At 45.1% G+C, this 20,585-nt stretch overlaps 1 protein-coding gene across 1 annotated transcript in view; it reads right to left on the bottom strand.

Annotated features, from left to right (window-relative positions):
• The window catches only part of P2rx3 (purinergic receptor P2X 3), a 31,710-nt gene that overhangs the window by 7,957 nt on the left and 3,168 nt on the right, over window positions 1-20,585 (bottom strand). Inside the window, exons 2-8 of the mRNA XM_051184309.1 lie at window positions 15,891-16,026; window positions 15,442-15,513; window positions 15,160-15,223; window positions 14,510-14,603; window positions 14,194-14,271; window positions 13,373-13,514; window positions 12,719-12,855 (exon numbers count right to left, since the gene is read on the bottom strand). Coding sequence (XP_051040266.1) covers window positions 12,719-12,855; window positions 13,373-13,514; window positions 14,194-14,271; window positions 14,510-14,603; window positions 15,160-15,223; window positions 15,442-15,513; window positions 15,891-16,026 — 723 coding nt within the window. The remainder of the gene's footprint in view (window positions 1-12,718; window positions 12,856-13,372; window positions 13,515-14,193; window positions 14,272-14,509; window positions 14,604-15,159; window positions 15,224-15,441; window positions 15,514-15,890; window positions 16,027-20,585) is intronic.

Genomic DNA, 20,585 nt, shown 5'->3' with positions numbered 1-20,585 from the left:
TACCTTTAGTCTCATATCAGCTCAGCAGGGTGCCAATGGCCCTAGGAGGTGTAGGGACACCCTAGGGTCTGAACCCTTGCTTTGCTACTTGAAGTACTTTATAGACTCTTGGGACACCCCTATCTGTTTCCCTATCTGTAAGGTGGAGACAAAAGCATCATATGGTTAAGAGGATTAACTAGGGATAGAGGAGGGAGGGGAATACTTGAGATTCAGGAGAGGGAGAAAGGAGACATAAATAACATTAAGGATGTTTTTTAAAAAGCTATAGGTTAACACACTGTTTTATAAACTTACTTAAAAATACATATTTAACATATTAATATATCTGTTAAATGGAGTGGCAATGCTTCTCACAAGAGCTAGGCTAATAACCCTAGTGCCAGTTGAGAAAACTCCCTTTGAGTTGCTGGTCCGGGGAGCCCAAGAGGCTACTGTCATTGTCCTTGGTATACTCGAGAACATGAGAGTAAGACCCTAGTGCACTTTAGACACAGAACTTGGAAGAATTAAGCTAGAAATGACCTAAAACCTACTTCCTGAGAACTGGCTCTCATAGTATCTGAAGAGCTATACAAGGATTGCCAAAGGAGAAAGGCAATCAACAGTTCAACCAAGCTGTAATGCCTATGATCACAACAATGACCAACACGGCAAGATATCCCTAAGGTGTAATAGTGGTGCTTACATCTTGGTGGTAACCAACAACTGTCTAATTGGACTTAAGGCTTGATGAACAGGAAGGAAATCATGCCTCATATTGTAAACTTTCCCAATCACCCAGAGCTAATGAGGTGATTTCTGAGGAGAACCTACTATACTTTCCTAAGCCAGTATATTTCCTAACTATATTCTAAATACTAATCCTTATGCCTACAGATAGAAACCATTACAGAGAGCCACAACTAGTCAAAATATAAAGAACAACCAATTGTCCCTATCTCCAACACAATCCACACACACACACACACACACACACACACACACACACATATATGTATATGTGTGTGTGTGTGTGTGTGTGTGTGTGGCATTCATATATATATATATATATATATATATGAATGCACTCACAACAATATAGTTGTCTAAACAAGACCTGTACAAGGACAAAACTAGTTGACATGCCAATGTCAGTGGGGGAAACTTCACCCCTAGATGAAGATTGTCAATGGCTGGTGAGAGAGGACAAATCAATTTTCTTCGGGAATTAGTTCCCTGATGTTGTTCAATTCTAAGTGGTCATCCCTAACCACATATATGTATGAGTGACACTAAGTTGATCCGGTAGGTTTTGTGTGTGTGTGTGTGTGTGTGTGTGTGTGTGTGTGTGTGTGTGTGTGTGTGTGTAGCCTGTTTATTTTTGCTTCTTTTCTCAGAAAGTTTCTGAGATGGAGACTCATTATGTAGCCTGGCTGGCCTATGTAGACTAGGATGGCTGTGATAGTCTTCCCATTCCTGTCTCCTGAGATTACAGGGTATATACCACCACACCTGGACTCTCTTTGACTTTACAAGCCACAGAAAAGCACAAATACTATCAGGTAAGGGGCATGGTTGAGATAGGAACTCAGCCTGCTCAAATCCAACATTTACTACTCCTCTAAGATAGATACCAAAAGAGAGTTGATTGTAACCTCAGAGAAGGCAGGAGCTTGTTAACTAGGTGCCTCCAACAGCACCTCAGTTGTTGAGGAAAGCAACCCATGCCTGTGACTTGATGATGTGGAAGTATTAGGGAAACAGCTTGAGCAGCTGCCGGTGCTGAGCTGAGAAGAGGAAGAAAGAAAAAGGACTGGAGTTGCCAGGGATGAGAAGCATCACTACCAGGCCAACCTAGAAAGGCTACTGATAGCAGACACAGGCAGGAAGCTGCTGTGTGATACTCTTCTCTTGCCTCTAGAGTAGTGGAAATAAGGCTGGAAAGGACTGAATATTAAACCATTATGATCCCTAAAGCTGTTCAAATAAAGCAATTCATTTATTTTCTTTTCTCATGTTAGTGGTTCTCAACCTGTGGGTTGTGACCTGTGGAGGGTGGGGTGGGGTGTTGACTGACCCTTTCACAGAAGTAGCATATCAGATATTTACGTTATGATTCAAAACAATAGCAAAATTATAGTTATGAAGTAGCAATACAATACTTTTATGAGTGGGAGGTCACCACAACATGAGGAACTGTATTAAAGGGTTGCAGCATTAGGAAGGTTGAGGACCACTGACTAGAGCAAGAGTCCACTCTTTGGGGTCTGCTGCTTTCTCTCTGGTTTCTGGAGGTGTGGCTGATGGGAGGTACTGGCTAGGGAAGAAGGCAAGCAGGAGGAAAAGGCGGGTATTTATTCTGCCTATTGCTTCCCAGCCCATCTTGGTTTTGCTAGTGGCTGTCTGTTTGTGACTGCTGCTTCTGCCAGGGATACTGGTTTAAATCTAGGCACCTGTACCTCCCACAGTGACTGCAAATGTAGGGTGGCAATGGTCCTCTGTGGTCCTCCAGTGTTGGTTCCTTAGGTGTGCGTTTCTTCCCAAGACCTGGCTTAATGTGCACTCTTACCAAGACCTTCACAGAGATACTTGTTCTGTGACCAGACAGAACATCCCCAACCTTGGACCAAACTAGCCATTTTGAGGCCTGACAGTACTGTGATGCTCCACACATGTTCCCTTGTGCCATTAGCAAGAACAGATAAAGGATGAGTAAGTATAAACGTCAATTGCTATAATAAATCATTTGTCAGATGTGCTTCTGTGGGGCAGGGTTGAAGCTCCATCCCAGTGTGACAAGGCTATAAATAACAGTGCACACTTCAGCAGCTCAGCTTCCAAAGCCCTTCCCTGGCCTCCAACCCTAGACACCTATGTGTGTTAATTTAGGCTGTCACAAAGAATTTAAAAAGACTTTACAGCCCATTTTACAGGAAAGGAAACAGGCCCACAGAAAGGATGAGACTTTCTCTCAATCACACTAAGTGTCTTTGACTTGAATTCATACCCCGAGCTCTAACTACTTCACATTTATTTCATGATGATGATGACTATTACTGAGACAGGGTCTCACTGTGTAGCGTAACCTGGCTGGCCTGGTGCTCACTATGTAAAACAAGATGACTTCTAGCTAATAGAGTTCTGCATGCCTCTGTATCCTAAGTGCTAGGTTTAAAGGCAGATTGTACTTTTTGTTTATCTGTTTATCTTCTGTACAGCAGCCTGGCCTCAAACTCAGTTCAAGAAGGACCTTGAACTTAGGATCCTCCTGCCTCTACCTCTCAAATGATTACATGTGTGTGCCACCATTTCTGGTTTTATTCTGGGTTGGGCACCAGAAACCAGGGCTTTTTGTATACTAAGCAAACAGTCTACAACTGAGTTACATTCCCAGCTTCATCTTAATTATTATTAGCTTAATTATTCTTAGTCATTACTCAGTAGTCCCAAGAAGTTAATTCTAGGAGCCTTGTAGACACCAAGACCTGTTTTATATAAGGCTCAAGCACCTTATATAAAATGTCATGGTTATTAGTCTATACACTATGCACATTGCCCTGCATGTGTCAGACCCTCGCTGGATAACTTATAATGCCTAACAAAATGTATATTCTGTGCAAATAGTAGTCATTCTGTATTGTTGAGGGAAAAAGGAAGGAAACAAAACCCACTTCTCTTTGGGGTAGGTATAATTGCTTCCTCAAATACCTTTGAGCTATGTTGGTAGTGTCCATAGATGTAAAATACACAGCTAAGGAGAGGTGTCTGCATTTTTATGTATAAACAGTTTTGCTATTTGGGCTGAGGTTTATCCTTTTCTTGATCACAGGACCTGGCCTCATCCCACTCTCTGTCAGTCACGAAGCTCAGCATGTGATAGAACCAGAAGCTGAAAGAGACCTTCAAAGCCATCCCCTCATTATCCACAAGAGTTTCCACTTGAGGCTTGAATACTCCTGTGCAAGGAAGCATGTGGCCAAATTTAGCTTTGAGTAGCGCCAGCCATTACAAGGGCTTCCCCATGCTGAGCTGACATTCAATAATGTTTGCTGAATGGAGACGGGTTTTTTTTTTTTATCACGGTGCACAAATCCCTTGGAAACACTCATCATATCTGTTTAGAAATGATTTGTCCTCCCATAGAGTAGTGGAAACTCCTTCCTAAACCAGGACCCAAAACTGTTAAACCAGCAGGAAAAACAGCAACAAACATGCAGGATCCGGGTGGACTTGGGAGGGAAAATTTGGGCCTGGGATTTGGATTTCTCTGTGAAGGAGGTGCTGTTCTCAGCAAAGCTTTGCCTGCTGGGAAGCAATTTTGCCAGCTGAAATACACTTTTACAGTTGATTCTGTACCGATAGGAAAATATCGCCTGGCAGTCTCTTTGCATCTGGGATGGGGGCCACATCCTTAGAGCCTGCTGGGACTCCTCCCCGTGAGAGAGGCTCAAAGCCAAGTTTATTTATTTAGAGTCTAGGGATCTGGTAAGCTGCAAGAACAGCCATTTAAAAAGTTGTCTGTTGTTGATTTTTAAAAGCATATCACTAGCTGGCTGCGGTGGTATACACCAGTCATGCCAGCATCAGAACAGTAGGAGGGTTACTGGGACTTAGCAGCTAGCCTGGCTTGCTTAATGAGCTGCAGGCCAGTCTGGGCCAAATGGGGATGCAGGGGCTGGCAGGGACAACTTTACTGGTCCTACTAGCTTACTTGTAGCTGTAAGTGCAGGCTGGGACTAGGCTGCCAGCCTTTGAATGCCTTCTCTGCCACTGTATAAGGTATGTGTCCTTATCCAGGTAAGTGAGAAACCTTGGAGCCCAGAGTTTCTCACAGGTGAAGAGATAACCAACCCCCTTGGCTACCCAGTTCATCAAGTTTCAGATCATATTTTCTATTAATAACATTGGTTTCTGTGCTGACGGGATGAACAAGGATGTTCAAAAGGGCTATCTATATGCACCTGGGACCAGTGGTCTTCCCACTGACACGGCAAGAAGATGAGGGAGAAAAAGGACCATGGAAGCATGCAAACATATCCCGTGGAAGAGGCCTTAGCAAACCATGGTTCTCTGTGAAGATGACGGAAGTGGCTGCCTGTAAAACATACTTGGTGGCTTTTGAAAGGAGGAGGGAATCCAGACTGTAGAGAGTGATGAAAGCCTGGGCCTATTGCAGCTCTGTCTCTGTCAGCTGGGCCTAGGAGCTTGGTGATCTGCACACTGTGAAATGGGAGGGGGGCCAAGCCAAATTCTGAGAGCTTCATGAAAGCTGCTGTGGGTGCATTTCCAACATGGACTGCCTGCTGGAAACACCTAACACACAAGGAATATCTAGCAGATGAACAAGGTTTTTTTTTTTTTTTGGTCCCAGACACCAAGAGAGGAAATCCGAAACCACATTGCCTTTTAGTAGCAATGCTATCTTAGGAATTCTCAGAGGGGAACCAAGAAATCAGACATCTTTTATAGTGTTTCTGTCCCCACAACCCTCACCCCTCCCCACCACCGGCAGTCAGCACTGGGTATATCTCTTAGGCCTTAGGCTACTATATTTATGTGTTGTTAGGCAAGTCACATAATGGTTGAAGGTATGCTAGAAGAAAGAAATACAGACCAGACCAGACCTCTGGCTTTGAGCTTTGATGAAGTTGGGTCATTTCTGGCAAGTTTCAAGACCTTTCTGATTGGGAGGGTGTGGAGGTTTGTGAATGAGGTCAAAGCATAGGTATGAATGGGCTTCACAGATTTAATATTAAGGGCACTTTTAAGGATTTATTATTTTTATGTACATTGTGGTTTTGCCTGCATTGATGTCTGTGTTAGGATGCCAGATCCCCTGGAACTGGAGTTACAGACAGTTGTGAACGGCCATGTAGGTAATGGGAATTGAACCTGGGTCCTTCGGAAGAGTAGCCAGTTCTCTTAACCATAAAACCATCTCTCTAGATGAGGACCAGAGGTGTTTTTGAGGTCTTCAAAAGCATGGAGTTTTATGTTAAGTATGTATAAATGCATAGCTGACAAGAAAGACATCCCCCATCCTGCCATGATCGGGGATGCTAACTTCCAGTGAGGGGAACAGGACTATATGAGAGCCCACATCACTCACTACTCTGTGTAGGTTTCATATTTGTAGACAAGTATCTTTTGGAGGCATGCTAGGGTCTGGACCCAGGGCCTTGCACATGCTAGGAAAGTGCTCTACCACTGAGCTACATCCCTAGCCTAAAAAAGCACCTTTTAAGAAAACTTATGTTTGTAGATAAAATAGCCTCTAAGACAAAAAAAAAAAAAAAAAAAAAAAAAAAAAAAAAAAAGGAACAACCTGCAAAATTGCTCAGTTCTGTGAGTACACACCCTTTCACTGAGTAATGGTTCACACTTTCATCAGGGGCACGAAGGGTTTAGAGACCTCCACAAGGTGGCAGAAGGACTTGGGCTGGATCTTACATGTGCCCCTTGTTCCCAGCTTCTCCCTGGCTGGTGGTCTGCTTTGCCTCTGTTCTGGCTGCTGGTAGGGCTTCCCTTTCCTCACATGCCCATGTCTCTATAGCTCCAGCCCCTTCCTGCAGGCCATGTGATTTCCCTGCATCCTGCCCACACTTTCAAAGCAGCCTCTTTATTAATAAAAAACTCTCCTTGAATTACCTAATTTGAGTCTGTCATTTGCTTCCTGCTGAGGCCCTGATAGATATGGTGTTATAAATCTGTCATTAACTCATCAATGCCTACACACACACACACACACACACACACACACACACACAGAGAGAGAGAGAGAGAGAGAGAGAGAGACTTGCCTTCACTTGGCCTAAAATATTTAATCACTAACAAACATATGTATGCTCCCACAGACTCACCATGCTCACATATTCACATACAACAATTGGCCCAATTTTAAATCCTGTATTTAACTGAGGTGAACTGAGGGTATACCTAGGTTAACAGATCCTACCCCAGTCCTGTGTCTAAGCTATAAGATGCCACCTCCTGCCTCTTTGGGGGGTGTCTTTTATCTACATACTGTTGAGCTACTAGTTCTTATTTTTAGAAACGGCTACTCTTCGTCCACCACAAATCCAGACAACCCTAGCAACTGCACTCTCAATATGCTCAGAAAAAAAGCTTCAAAAAAACATTACGTTAAAAGATCTTTAGACTATCTAACTATGCAGAATAGACAGAACTAGGTGTAAAAACAAAATATTCTCTCAACTAAATTGCAGGTAGAGAAAGAACAAAAGCCTTTAGAGATCACACAAAAATTTAATTTAGATGGTGAGAACCAAGTCCATTAGGTAGGAATTGAAGGGAGATGCACCCTGATGCTACTTTTCCAGTAACTGGGTCTGACTCATGCAAACAGGCCACCTTACAAAGTATCCTTTTGTTTGGGGTTGTGTCTTAGGAAAACAGATGCTAGGAGGAGTTTGAACAGAATGACCTCTTAGGCTACACTAAGATGCTCTCATGATCTTAGACAAATCACTTCCCCTTCAGAGCTTCTGTTTCCTCTCTGTAAAGGGACAGCTTTGCCTAGATGTGCCCACGGGATCTTTAACACCTAGACAATCTCAAAATCGATGATTCTGCAGGCTAGAGAGCTGCAGAAAGTGGGGAGGTGGAGGCATGGAAATGAGCCGCAGAAGTAATTAGTGATGGAAGTGCAGGTCTCTAGCTGCCCCTGGGTATCAGATGCTCAGCTTAAAGCAAGGCCAATCTTGTCTGAATAATTCCACTCTCCAGAGCAAGTGATAACAATAGAGCGGTGAGAAATCTGGCTTCCGTTGGAAGGAGAGACAGATGAACTTGTTTGGGAGGCAAAAGGCCAGGCTGTGGATTGTGCCCCTGGCATCTGCTAGTATTTTCACCCCCAAGGAACTCAGGTTCTTTGTTTTACAGCAGGGTGGAAAGTAACCACCTATGCATACTTTACTGAGGACTAACATGTGACTATCCCCAGCTTTCCTGGTTGTGGTAGATATCATTCAGAATATTTATACACATCCAGGTCCCCGCATGCACTAGATGTGTGACACTGGCAGTGAGTGAGTAAGCTCAAGGAGCCTGCCTTTTTTCATTAGGACAGTGGAGGGGTTGTAGCATCTGCATCCCAGGATGAGTGAGGAGCAATTAGACAAAAGATACAGAATGTTATGCACATGGGGTAATGAGTGTCAGTCCTACTGCTAAGTAGTTTAGTGAGATTTAAACAACAGCATAAAATCACCATGTCATGGAAACCACAGTGAATGCCCTCATCTCTTATCTCAGCATTCAGAAAGCTGATTGTGGGCCTCCCGGACACAGCACCAGTTTGGCCCCGAGTTTCTGTATATATAACAATGTGTGAGAGTGGTGGTGGAGACCCGGCTGAAGGGATGTGATAGAACTTAGGCAGAGAGCCCTACTTGGCATGGATGCCACATATCTTCCAGTGGCAGTTTCCTTTGGGCTTTCTGAGAAATTTTACCCAGGGTCCAACTAGGCAGTTATTCCTGCCTTGTACTTCTGGGTCTGTATTTAGGTTCCTCAGAGGAGCCCATACCTCTCAGGTGGCTTCCCTAGATCCTGACTATTATACTGGCAGAGTTCATGGAGGTACTCTTTCCAGTCTTTTCCAAATAAACAATATAAGCTAATTTATGTATTTTGAGACAGTGGCTCATATAGCACAGGCTGACCTTGAACTCCCTATGTAGCCAAGAATGGCCTTGAACTGATCCTCCTGCTTCTACCTCCTGAGTGCTGAGGTTACAAGCAAGTGTCACCATTCCTGGTTTTAGATTTTGTGTGGTTTCTGAAGCTGGGCCTCGAACAGGAGGCTTTTTGCATGTTAGGCACACACTCTACCAACTATGCTACATCCATACCCTCAGCCAAAGCTTATATTTTGAATTAAGTGTATTCTCCTGTGCCTAGATAGGACACGGTCATTGTATAATCAACGGAAGATATAAAAGTCCAAAGAAGTTCTTCCTCAAATGAAGGGTACTGTTCTAAACTGCAAGACACCAATAGTTGGGGTGTTCATAGCAGACATGTTCTTCACGGTAGTATGGTCTTTCATAAGCATTTCTGTCAAATGAGTCATTTGGAGGACTCAAGTCTTTCTAATGGCCAAAGGGGAGTTTCAGTATAAAAACTTGTATTTCAGAATGAGAATTTTATTAAAATATATTACTATCTTTAAGCTACCATACAAATACCCTTTGTATTGATCTCAGTGTGATGAACTGACTGAATAAATATGCCAATTTCTTCCAGTGAGCCAAACAGTATTTTTAACCTACTTTAAAATATGTGTTGTTTCCTATGGTTTTTTAAACTCTGGAGTTGATTATGAAAGTAATTTCAATTTTTAAAAATTCTTCTTTCCAGAGAACATACATATATATTTTAAACTATCAAATGTAAAGCTTAATGGGATGGGCCATTATTTTTTAAAGTTGCAAAGTAAGGTGAAAGAGAAAGTGGATTATTGTGATGGGATAATCGTGATTGTCTACTTGATTTGATTTAAAACATCTAGGACACCAACTTAAGGGTATATCTTTGAGGATGCTTCCAAAGAGATCTAGCTGAGGAGTGAAGACCAGCCCTGAATGTAGACAGTACCCAAGGCTGGAGTACCCATCAAGTTAAAAGGAGAAAGTAGATGGAACCAGCATTCACTTCTCTCTGCTTCCAGACTGAAGATGCCACGTGACCTGTCACCTCACTCTCCTGCTGCCATGCTTTCTTGTCATTATGGATTATGCTCTCAAACCTGAGCCAAAGTAAATCCCTCCTTCCTCAATTGCTTTTGTTAGGTATTTTGTCACAGAAGTTAGAAAAGTAATTAATGTAAAAAACTGGTACCAGGAGCAGGGTCACTGCTGTGATAAATAAAATCACATGGGTTTGCAGGCCTTTGGAACTAGTTTGCTAGAGGAATGTAAAGAGCTTGGAGCTCCAGACTAGAGAAAGACTAGAATGACATAAGAAGAGAGTAGTGGGTCGTTCTTGCAACAGGTCTACAGTGAAAGACAGCAGCAAGTACAATAGAAAAGCATGAAGTGTGCAGTATGATGAGAAAGGAGTGTAGCAAGTTTAAAGCTGAAGACAAAGCAGACATAGAGGAAGCAGCAGCCATAGTTGTTGAAGAAATCAATGCCATTAAAGAGAAACTGTCACTCTAGGAGAATAGGAAAGGTACCCTGAGGGCAAGACCTCACTCACAGAAAACTCCAACTTGTGAAAATGTAAATTCATTTGAAAAATAGAAAGTCTATAGTAAGAATGCCATGACCAGAGTCAGAGGACAGGTATTCCTCAAGCCAAATGGCCACAGAGAAAAGTGTTTTTCCAGGGTCTTCTTCAAAGGCACACAAAGGTTGCTATAACTGTTGTCTGAGAGGCTTATGCTACACCTTGGTCTGACAGCATAACTTGGCAGCATTTTCCACATGGCACTTGTTTCACAGGCATGGAGGACACAGGCATAAAGGGGTCACAGAGGTTGGCACCAGGGTTCTGGAGATTATTGAAGCCATGCAGTATGTAGGTGGGTCAGGTCAGACTCCCTGCAAGGAGGCATTAAGAGACCATTGCATAAGACTGAGAAGGTGAAGCCCAAATTGCATTGGAGACCCTAGAATATTAGAGATGCTAGTACTGGGGAGTGTTGTCCAAGAAGAACTGTGGGCATGAAGCAGAGCTGGCTCAAGAGAGAGTCTATGTGCACAGTAGGCACCAGAACCAGGTGACTGCACAAACCCAAGGGAGTTGCAGCCCACACAATGCCACCAAGAGTTCCAGATCCCAGACATGGAACTACAGGATTTGGTGTTTGCCCTGCTGTGATCCAGTCATGCCTTGGCTGAGTCTTTGCTTTATTCCCATTCCTCCTTTTTTGTAATGAAAATGTTTTCTTTGTGATATTGTATATGAGAAGTATATGACTGGTAGGCTTGATTTTTATAGGGCTCATGGATAAGAGATTTCCTAAATCTCATAAAGAGACTGTATTTACACTTCTGAATTTTTAGACTCAGATAGTGGAGACTTGTAGAGATGAACTAAATGTATTTTGCATTATAAAATGAACATGAGATTTAAGGGATCAGGGATGGAATGCTATGATTTAAAAATGATATGCTTGGGTGTCAAGCTGATAAAATGAAGATGTGTGATAGTTAATCTTGATTATCAACTTGGCAGGGCTTGGATTCACCTAGGAGACAAACTTCTATCCCTGTGTGAGGGGGTGTTTAATTTAAGCAGGAAGACCCACCCCGGATGTGATGGTATCATCCAAAAGGCTGGAGTCTTAAATGAGTGAGGAGCAGAAAGTGTGTGGAGCATCTCTCTGCTTCTTGACTTAGGATGCCTGTGACTAGCCACCTTATGCTCATGCTGACATGACCCCCCATCAAACTGTACCAAAACAAACCTTCCTACTTTAAATGGCTTTCTGGTGGAATTTTTCATAGGAACAAAAAGAAATAACTAATAAATATATAATGTGACATTGGAGACTACTACAACAAAGGGAAGCTTTAGTGACAATTCTTCTAATATGTAACAAATATACTCTTCTATGTATTTTTCCCCATCATTTCCTATTTAGTCTTCTTGGCCTTTTTAGCATATAACATTGTGTACTTAACCAGGGTCCTTCCAAGAGTTCTGGGACTTTAAGAAGTTCAGGGAAGGACTGGGGATATAGCTCATTTGCCACAAGGGCTCAGTGTGTAGGTCTGGAAACCGGCAGAACACATGTTAAAGCCAGATGCAGTGGCACAGGGATGTGTAATCCTGGAAGCAGAGTCAGGAAAATCACCACAAGTGCATAGGCGAGCTATCCTGCTGAACAAGCAGGACCCTGCCTCAAACAAGACAAAGAACAAAGTTTGTTCTCTGACCTCTGTACACGTGTGTACATGAACACACGCACACAAGATAGAGATAGATATGTAGATAGATAGATAGATAGATAGATAGATAGATAGAGTGAGTGAGTGAGTCAACAAAACTGAAAGCCAAAGCAATCCATGTACTGGCCAGTGAGGCCCCTCAGGTAAGTGAGCATACTAGCATTTCACAGACTGGGACATAACAGGGAAGAGGTTAAGGACTTGGTCCTTAACCCCTTTTGCCTAGTGGGAAAACTCCCCAAAATAAAAACACTTTAGGCCTCAAAACTATTTGGAATACCAATTAGATGATATTTAAAAACCATTTCCCCCAGAAAAGCATGAAAGAACTAATGATCATTAGTTGCTGTCTGCGAATCGCGGGATTTCTGGGCTTTGGAAAGAAATGCCAATATACCATTTTGGAAAAAGAAACAGTGACAGAAATTGTGCTTGCTTGCTTTGTAGGAGTAAGAGCCTTAGGAAATTAGGCACAGGGCAGGGAATGGAGCTAGCTGGACATGAATGAAGCACATTCTAGCTTCAGGGACAGAGCTAAAAAAGTTAAAAAAAAAAATAAACCTACAGAATCGAGTACTTCAGGAGACCTGGGCCATCTGGTGTAACTACTGTCCTCAGTAGACTCAAGGTGGATGGATCCCTTTTACTGACAGGAATCCACACCTCACAGCACAATTCACCAGTCAGGGATGGCCAACTCTTAGAAGTCCTCCCCAAGCTTGAACTGAAACCTGATGGGGACCAGAATAAGGAACCCTTCCAAATGTGCATTTCTGCTTGCAATGTGGCTGTGCCTCTGCTCAGACAGAGATGTTTACCTGAAGTTGTAGCCAGGGGAAACGCTGCTTTTCTCAGAAACTCCATCCAGCCGAGTGAAGGAATATTTGGGGATACACTGGTCCCAGGCCTTGTCCAGATCACACACCCAGCCGATCTTAATGCCCAGAACTCCACCCTGAGGAAAGGGCCAGATATAAGCTCTCCTCTGTGCTCGGTCAGGCTGAGGATTCGCGATGAGTGATTTCCTTCCCTTCTCTACGTGGGAGGTGGCAGCAGGGAGGAAAGAAAGTCACTGGTAGGGAGGGGGTGTCCTTAGGGGAGGAACCTGTATCCCAAGAGTCGCTGAGCTACAACACAGAAGAGAGGGTGCGGCTGCAGATGGCTTTCCTGTGATGTGGCGCTTTAAGAGACCAAAGGCCTCTTCTGAGGTGAGATGGGATGGTAGGAATGGTAAACTGAGGCTTGGGGAAGTAGAGGCAAGATCTCTGGAGGATGGGGGTGGACGGAGGCGGATAAGATTCAGGAGAGGAATGGATTCAGGGATCTGCAGGGCTGGGATGCTCCCACCAGGTGGCACTGTCTTCCTGTGGCTCCTGCCCAGCAACCCAGGGTCTATCCTTGGAGTCTATGGGTGAGTTGAGCTTTCCAGGTTGGGGAGGGGGAGGGGTCAAGGAGAAGAGACAGGTTCTCACCGTGCGGGCCAGCTTGGCAAAATCTTGCCCAGCAAACTTAACCACATCCCCTACCCTCAAGATGGGGCAAAATGGGGCCTTTTCAGGGTGGAAGCGGCATGTCTTTATGTCCTTGGCTGTCAAGTTGGGCAGGAGGTTTCCCCTGGGGAGGAAAGAGGAGAGAGATGAGGCCCAGAATGAAAGTAAAGATAGTCATGCCTCAGTTTTCTCCAGTCATCTGGATGCTTCCAGGCCTCCACACCCAAGTGGGGACATCTTCATGGACCACTTCTCAGTCACTCCCCACCTACCTCCCTTCTTTCCCTGCATGCTTTTGTAACCCTCATCAAGTTCCATCTCATGGTAGGGCTATCAATGTCTATGGCCAGTGTCTCCAAACTACCAGGCTGGGCTCCTGGGGACAGAGTCTCTCCTAAGTGCTCTGTGCATCTCTGTAGTGCCTGGCAGGTTGCTTTGCACATGCTATTAGGTAGCTGTTAAATGTATGAGTCAATGTAGAGAGGACAAACTAAGACCAAAACAAACAACAACAACAATAAAACCTTCCACTCGAGGGCTGTAGCTGGGGAGAAATGAAAGTGACAGACACCTCAGACTCCAATTGCAGGAGGCCTCAGTGTCCACTGCCAGGTTACATTGTCTTCCCCCCCCCCCCCAGCTCCAAGCAGAACTCCTATTTGGGTTCAGAGCTCCAAGGCAGGGAAACTGGCAGAGAAAGTGGCTACATGACATTCAGGATAGGCGCTCCAGACAGATGAGTGGATAGAGAGAATGTGGGGACCTTTATGGCAGGCTGAATGAGGGCAGAACAGAGGACTCACTTCTCGAAGTTGAAGAGAGGGAAACGGATGCTGTTCTTGATGAAAATAGTGAAGTTCTCAGCTTCCATCATGATGGGCCTGTGGGTGAGATTGCCATTCAGCTCTCCAGAAGAGGGGAGTTTTTCTCAGGAATATTTCTTTGTGCATGCCTTTTGAAAAGAGACATCTTATAGCCAAGGGCCTGTGAGAGTGAGGGTGAGAGGCAGAGGCAGGGCAAGGGAGATGACACCCTGAGGTAACATCCCTACTCCAAGGAAGAGCATGAGTTGGGGACACACAAAACCCTCTATATGCTTGGGGATGCTCAGAGCCTTACATCTCCACGGTATCCACTTCGGTGGGGCACCAGCCCTGAATCTCACAGGTCCGGAGGACAGAGCTGTAGTTCACACAGCGGCCAGTGAGGATCCCTGGAGAGTGGAGCTGCATGACCAGGTGGCATCCTGCCCCTTGCCACTCCCATCCATCCCCCTCCTCACCAGGACCCCTGGAAGGTAAGCAAGGCAAGCCAATCCCCTGTATGTATCCTGAACACTCCAGGACTCTTCTTCCTTCCCTTTTAGGCTGAGATATCCCTTCTGCCTAGAATGTGCTTCATGAAGTTCCCTCCACCTTGCTGAATCTTTCTCATTTCCAGGTCACCTCCAGGAAGGCTTTGGAGCCACCTCTCAGGTCCATTTTTGTTCTCTCCCCTGGGGCTGTCCTTTGTGTTTCTTCAATACCACTTGCTACTCTCTACTCTACCACTGCAATACCTAGACTGAACTCCTGGGGGCAGGAACCATGTACCTCCAGAGCCCTGGCTGCTTCTGGCACCCAGCAAACTTGTAACACTGGCAGAATTCCATAGAATAGACTGACCCCCTTTCCTGAAATAGACTATCCCAATGGAGAATTCTCTGCCTTTCAGAGTCCCATGAAAGCTTGGAGTTGTGGGGGTGGGGTGGAGGAAAGGGCAGCACTCACCCCCACCAGGGAAGCGTTCAGGCCCACACTGGCTGTCAGACACACAGCGGTACTTCTCCTCATTCTGGGGGGTGGGAGAGAGAGACAGGGTCACAGGTATATGAAGGGCCCTCCCTTGGCCCTGGTCAACCCATTAGATCCCATTGCCTCCCAGAAGTTCCCATGGCTGTGACTTCTGGTGGGTGTCAGGTCCAGTCACAGCTCCAAGGCTAGACTATGGGCCTCTATTCACTCCACCTGCCCTGCTCCTGCCAATATGCTTCCATGACCTGTTCCACTCACCTCTGGACAGAATCCTTGCATTTGATTTTCAGTAACGATCATCTTGGTGATGATGACAAAGACAGAGGTGCCCTTGGGAGAAGGGAGATGACAAAATTTCTGTTCCAATCTGCAGGGCAGGAAGGAATTTCCCCTCTACAGAAGAGGAAGCACCAGTCTGCCTGTGATTTGGCCAAGGTGGCAGGGTTAACCAGGTGCACAGATGGCATTCAAATCAACTTTTGCTAACCACCTGGTGGGCCCTCTTGCTCTGTCCGTATTGCTCTCCACAAAAACACAGGCATGACAGAGTTGGGGAGTCCAGCTTTTTTTATGTCCAGTTTGGCTTTTGGAGGGCAGGTTCTTGTTCCCCCAAAAATACTGTAGCTGCTGGCTCAGGGTGCCTGTCCCTTGGTCCTCACTCTCCCCAGATGCAGGCATGCACATGTCCCTAGGGCAGGGCTCCATACCTGAGGTGGGGTCACATAATCTGACACGTCCATGACTCTGTTGGCATAGCGTCCGAAGCCTTTCACCTTTGTCACTACTGAGGACTCAATGGCCGTGTCCCGCACTTGATAGGCCTTCTCATGCAAGAAAACCCACCTGCAGCAGAAGACCAGGGAGACAGAGACAAGGGCTGGGAAAATTCTCCCTCCTGCCAACATTAGTCACACGGGTGTGCTTAGTAGAGACATGTGTGTAGAAACCAGGATGAGTCCTTGGTTAGTCCAGTGAGACTTTGTAACCACCTCTGGGGAGCACTTTGGGGCTTCTTTTTTCTAATTGTCTTCCTATGAAAACTCTTAATATTCAAGCATGTGCCATGAGATATATAGATGTTTGGAGGCCAGAAATTGATATATATTTCTTTTTTAATCAGAGTCTCACTGTGTAGCCCTGGCTGGACTAGAATTCATTTTGTAGACTTTGAACTCACAGAGATGCACCTGTCTCTGCCTCTGAAGTGCTAGGATTAAAGGTGTGTGCCACCATGATATCATTAGTTGATACTGAGATAGACATTCCAACAACATCACATCTATCACCGTCCACCACCTCATCTTTTTTGAAACAAGGTCTTCTTGAACCTGGTACTCAGTGGCTGGCTAGACTGGCTGGCCAGGGAGCCATCTACCCGCTTGTCTACACCTACCAGCACTGGGTTACCAGTACACACTGCCATGCCTGGCATTATTTATTAAAAGTTTGCACTGGGAACTCTAGAATGCTAGGAAAGTACTCTATCAGTATTGAGCTACAGTCCCAGCCTACTTGTGATCTATACATACAAAACATTGAGTTATTTTTTACTCTTAAGAAGGAAAGGCCCTCTGTGGGCTGTATGCATTGCTGATAACAAGGTCCTCCACTCTACCAGGCACCATGGAGAGAGGAGACAGAAGGTCCCAGGCTACAGACACTGTGCCCCAAGCTTTACTCACAGGCTGTGTCCTGTGTGCCAGGCAGACAGCAGGCATTCAAGAAAGAAACTGATGAAGAGTCCTTGGAGCAGACTACTTGGCAGTCTTCATCCGGCCAAGGTCAGTGGAGAAATTAGGAGGCATGGGCAATGGTTGTGCCTCTGCCTGGGAGACGGATACTGTTGGGAAGGCGGAATGCTAATCTTATTCCTTGCATGGTGCTTCCACCTAGTGGTCATTACCTGTCTCCCCATTGTGTGAGTAAGTAGCTAAGTAAGGCAAGAATCCCTTTCTTCCATTCCCACCTGCTTTTACAGACCCTTCCAGACATCCCGGACAGCAGGGAGAGCATCAGACTGCTGACCCTGCTCATCTGTAAAGGACTGCTTCCCATGTGAAACAAACCACCACAGCCCTCAGGGTTCAAGACACTCGGTTCCTATACCTGTCACAGCCTGGTGGCACACTGGAAGGCCAATGCAGTTACTGTCATTATTCTGTAGGTGAGAAAATCTATCAGATATGTTTGGGAAAAGATACCCACTCTATACAACAAACTAGCAATGTATTAAATTTTGTTAAGCTTATCATTAGTATGGTCATTATTATTACCACTACTATGGCTATTGTATTGCGGTGCTGACTGAATTCTTTTTCCTTTACTTTTACAGCTTTCTCTGCCCCCCCCTTTGTGTGTGTGTGTGTGTGTGTGTGTGTGTGTGTGTGTGTGTGTGTGATGTATATAATTCCTCAGAAGCTAGCTACTTTTTAATTAATTTTGTGGGAGTTGGTATGTGTATGCTATGGTATACATGGAGAGATCAGAGGGCAACTAGTGCGAGCCAGTTTCTCCTATTCTGTGAGTGTTGGGGATCGAACACAGGTTTCAAGGCTTGCAGGAAGACTCCTTACTGGTCTATTATCTATCTTTCTATCTATCTATCTCCATCCATCTATCATGTATTTGTAACAGGGTCTCTCATCTATCTATCTGTCTATCCATCTATCATCTATCTGTGACAGGGTCTCCCATCCATCCATCCATCCATCCATCCATCCATCCATCCATCCATCCATCCATCTTAGACAAGATCTCTTACTTTTACCTGGCACTCTCCAGTTAAGCTAGATTGACTGGCCAACAAACCCCAGTCTCATTTTCTTCAACACTGGGATTAGAGGCATGTGCCACAATGCCAGGTCTTTTTCACACAAGTTCTGGGGATTGAACTTAAGTCTTTATGCTTGCACTGTACCCATTCAGCCATCCCCGCCCGCACCCCCTGCACCCCCCCCCGTCACTGTTTCAACTTTTAATTGGCAAACAACCATTGTCTGTATCTATGGGGCACAATGTGAGTGTTTTGGTGCATATACACACTATAGAATGAGTCTATTACACAAATTAGCATAACCATCTCTTATATTTATCTGCTTCTTTTTGTAGCATCATCCACTTGGATTCTGAATGCTTTCTTGTATGAGAGAAAGAGGGTGGAGTTGCAGCTCTGCCAAATGGCTCTGAAACTGTTACCTGCTTTACTGTGGCTGACTTGTAGCAGCCGGCAAGTTGATTAATGCACCATTAAGCATTATCCACATGCTTGTAAAATGGTCTTCTGAGCACCACGCCTTTATAGAAATCTGCAGTGCTGTTTGCTTTACCACTCTTGCAATAGTTTTTCTTTTCTTTTTTTGAAGGGGAGGAATTTCATTAAGGTCTCATTCACCATGTTATGTTCCAACAGAGATGAAGGCAGCGTCTTGTTACAGAATCCAAGGAAGTGATCCAAAAGAGCACCATTAGCTCATGGCCTTATGCCCTCTGGAATGATGAGGAGTGAGGTCTGGGGGCCTGACTCTCTAGTTCAGCTAAGATGGTAGCTGCTGTGAATACTCATCAGAGAGTAAGCCACAGTCCAGACAGACTTCTGAATCTCCAGCGTGCTTCTTACTGTTGAGCTAAGGAAATGGTTCTTTGAGGCCAGTATCCCATCCTTAAAAGTGAAGTCACATTTGTAGATGCAAAGAACATTCAGAGTGACTTCTCATACATTAAGACTATGACACTCCGTTGACCCAGTCCATAAGCCTTTGTGAGACAGCTGTATCGTGACCATTGTGCCACAATCAAGGAAACAAACAAAAGGGTATGATGACTTGCCCAAGGTAATGTAACTGGGAAGCGGGTTCCACACAGCAGTCTGCTCTGGACCACTCCCAGCCACACCACTGTAGTAGGGTCTCTAGCTATTCTCAGGTCAGATTCACTGAGAGAAAAGCATCCCCTAACTCAGGAAGGTCTCAGGGGGAAGGGGCTTGGGTGGAGAAACAATTAACCAGCCTCCTCCTCCTCTTTCTTTAAGACTCCTGTATGCCCAGTGGGGAGAAGAGGCCACTTTAGAATTCTCTCTGAGTTAACAAATGGAAGAATTTCAGTGGCCCCATGGGGCTGAGAACATCATCAGGGTAGCTAGCAATGGGAGGTGAGGGGTTGCTTCATTTCCAGAACAGAGGGGCTGAGGCTGTCTCTAGAGGCCAGGGCTTAGGAGATGCAGCAGGACTAAGCCTCTGCTTCTTGGCATTTACTGTGCTGCTCTGACTTCTTTTTTTCTCCCCCTTGCATTTCTGGTTTATTATTTATAGAGCGGAAGGCGGTGGCAGCTCCTTGGCAGGTGGGATGTGCAGGAAAGAGGCCCAAGCAGCATCCCAACACCCTCCAGTCTACCCCCAGGAGTCAAGCAGGAGGAGACTAGGGAGTGGGAGTGAAATGTGTGCGTTGTGTGTGTCAGAGGAGAGGGGTCTTTTTAGGAAGGTGTGAGCTGGGCAGAGGGAAAGAGGGAGGCACAACAGAAGTCTAGGAACAATAGTTACCACATATAACTTAATACTACTGAGTCACCATCTTGGGAGAGGCACTTAGCATGTGTCATCTCTCATCCCAGAACACCCTGACAGGAGGTAGGTACTCTTACACTCTTGAAACTGATACTAACAGGTCTGTGTCAAGGTGGTGTCAAAGCATGATAGTCCCTTCATCCTGAGGCTGTGGTGTAGGAAGAAAGCAGGCAACAATGGGTATATCTAGAGGATGAGGGATTCCAACTAATCCTCCCAGCATGCCACTTAGTGTGCTGACAAGGAACTGTGGGTGCTACCTGGGGGTCAAAAGCATGATATCCTCAGCTTTTGGTACACTTAGGGTGGGTGAAGAAATATCGTGGCGTGGTGTCAACCACAGCAGGTAGCTGAGGCTGGAGACTAGTTGATTTGGTAGTGTGTTGCTGTGAGTGTGTAAGATAAACACTTGGTTCACATCACACACTTCCTAGGTGAAGTTGCATGTCGTGTCCTGTCTCCCTGGCAGAAAATATCAGGGAAAAGATTCAGGTACCAGGTAAGTGCCAACATCACAGCATCCTTTCAAGGGACAGAGGCAAGTTGGTTCAGTGGGTAAAGGTACTTGTTGTCAAGCCCGAGGACCTGAGTTTTATCTTTGGAGCTTAGTGGTGGAAGGAGAGAACTGATTACCCCATCCCCAACTCCATCATTCTCTCACCTCTACACATATCCATGCTCCACTAACCTACAAAACAAGTAACGTAAAATGTAAAACAATAAATAAAACCCTTTCTGTTGAGTCTAGGTAGTGTTATCTCTTTCCTTTAGGCAACCCCACATACACTCCTACTCCTTTTAATCCTTGGACACATCAGGCTGCTCAGCTCTCATCACAGCACT

The sequence above is a fragment of the Phodopus roborovskii genome, unplaced genomic scaffold (genome assembly GCF_943737965.1).
Source record: "Phodopus roborovskii unplaced genomic scaffold, PHOROB, whole genome shotgun sequence".
NCBI classification, from domain to species: domain Eukaryota; kingdom Metazoa; phylum Chordata; class Mammalia; order Rodentia; family Cricetidae; genus Phodopus; species Phodopus roborovskii.
Note: the sequence above shows the minus strand (reverse complement) of the source record. Positions and strands in the feature narration are given on the sequence as shown.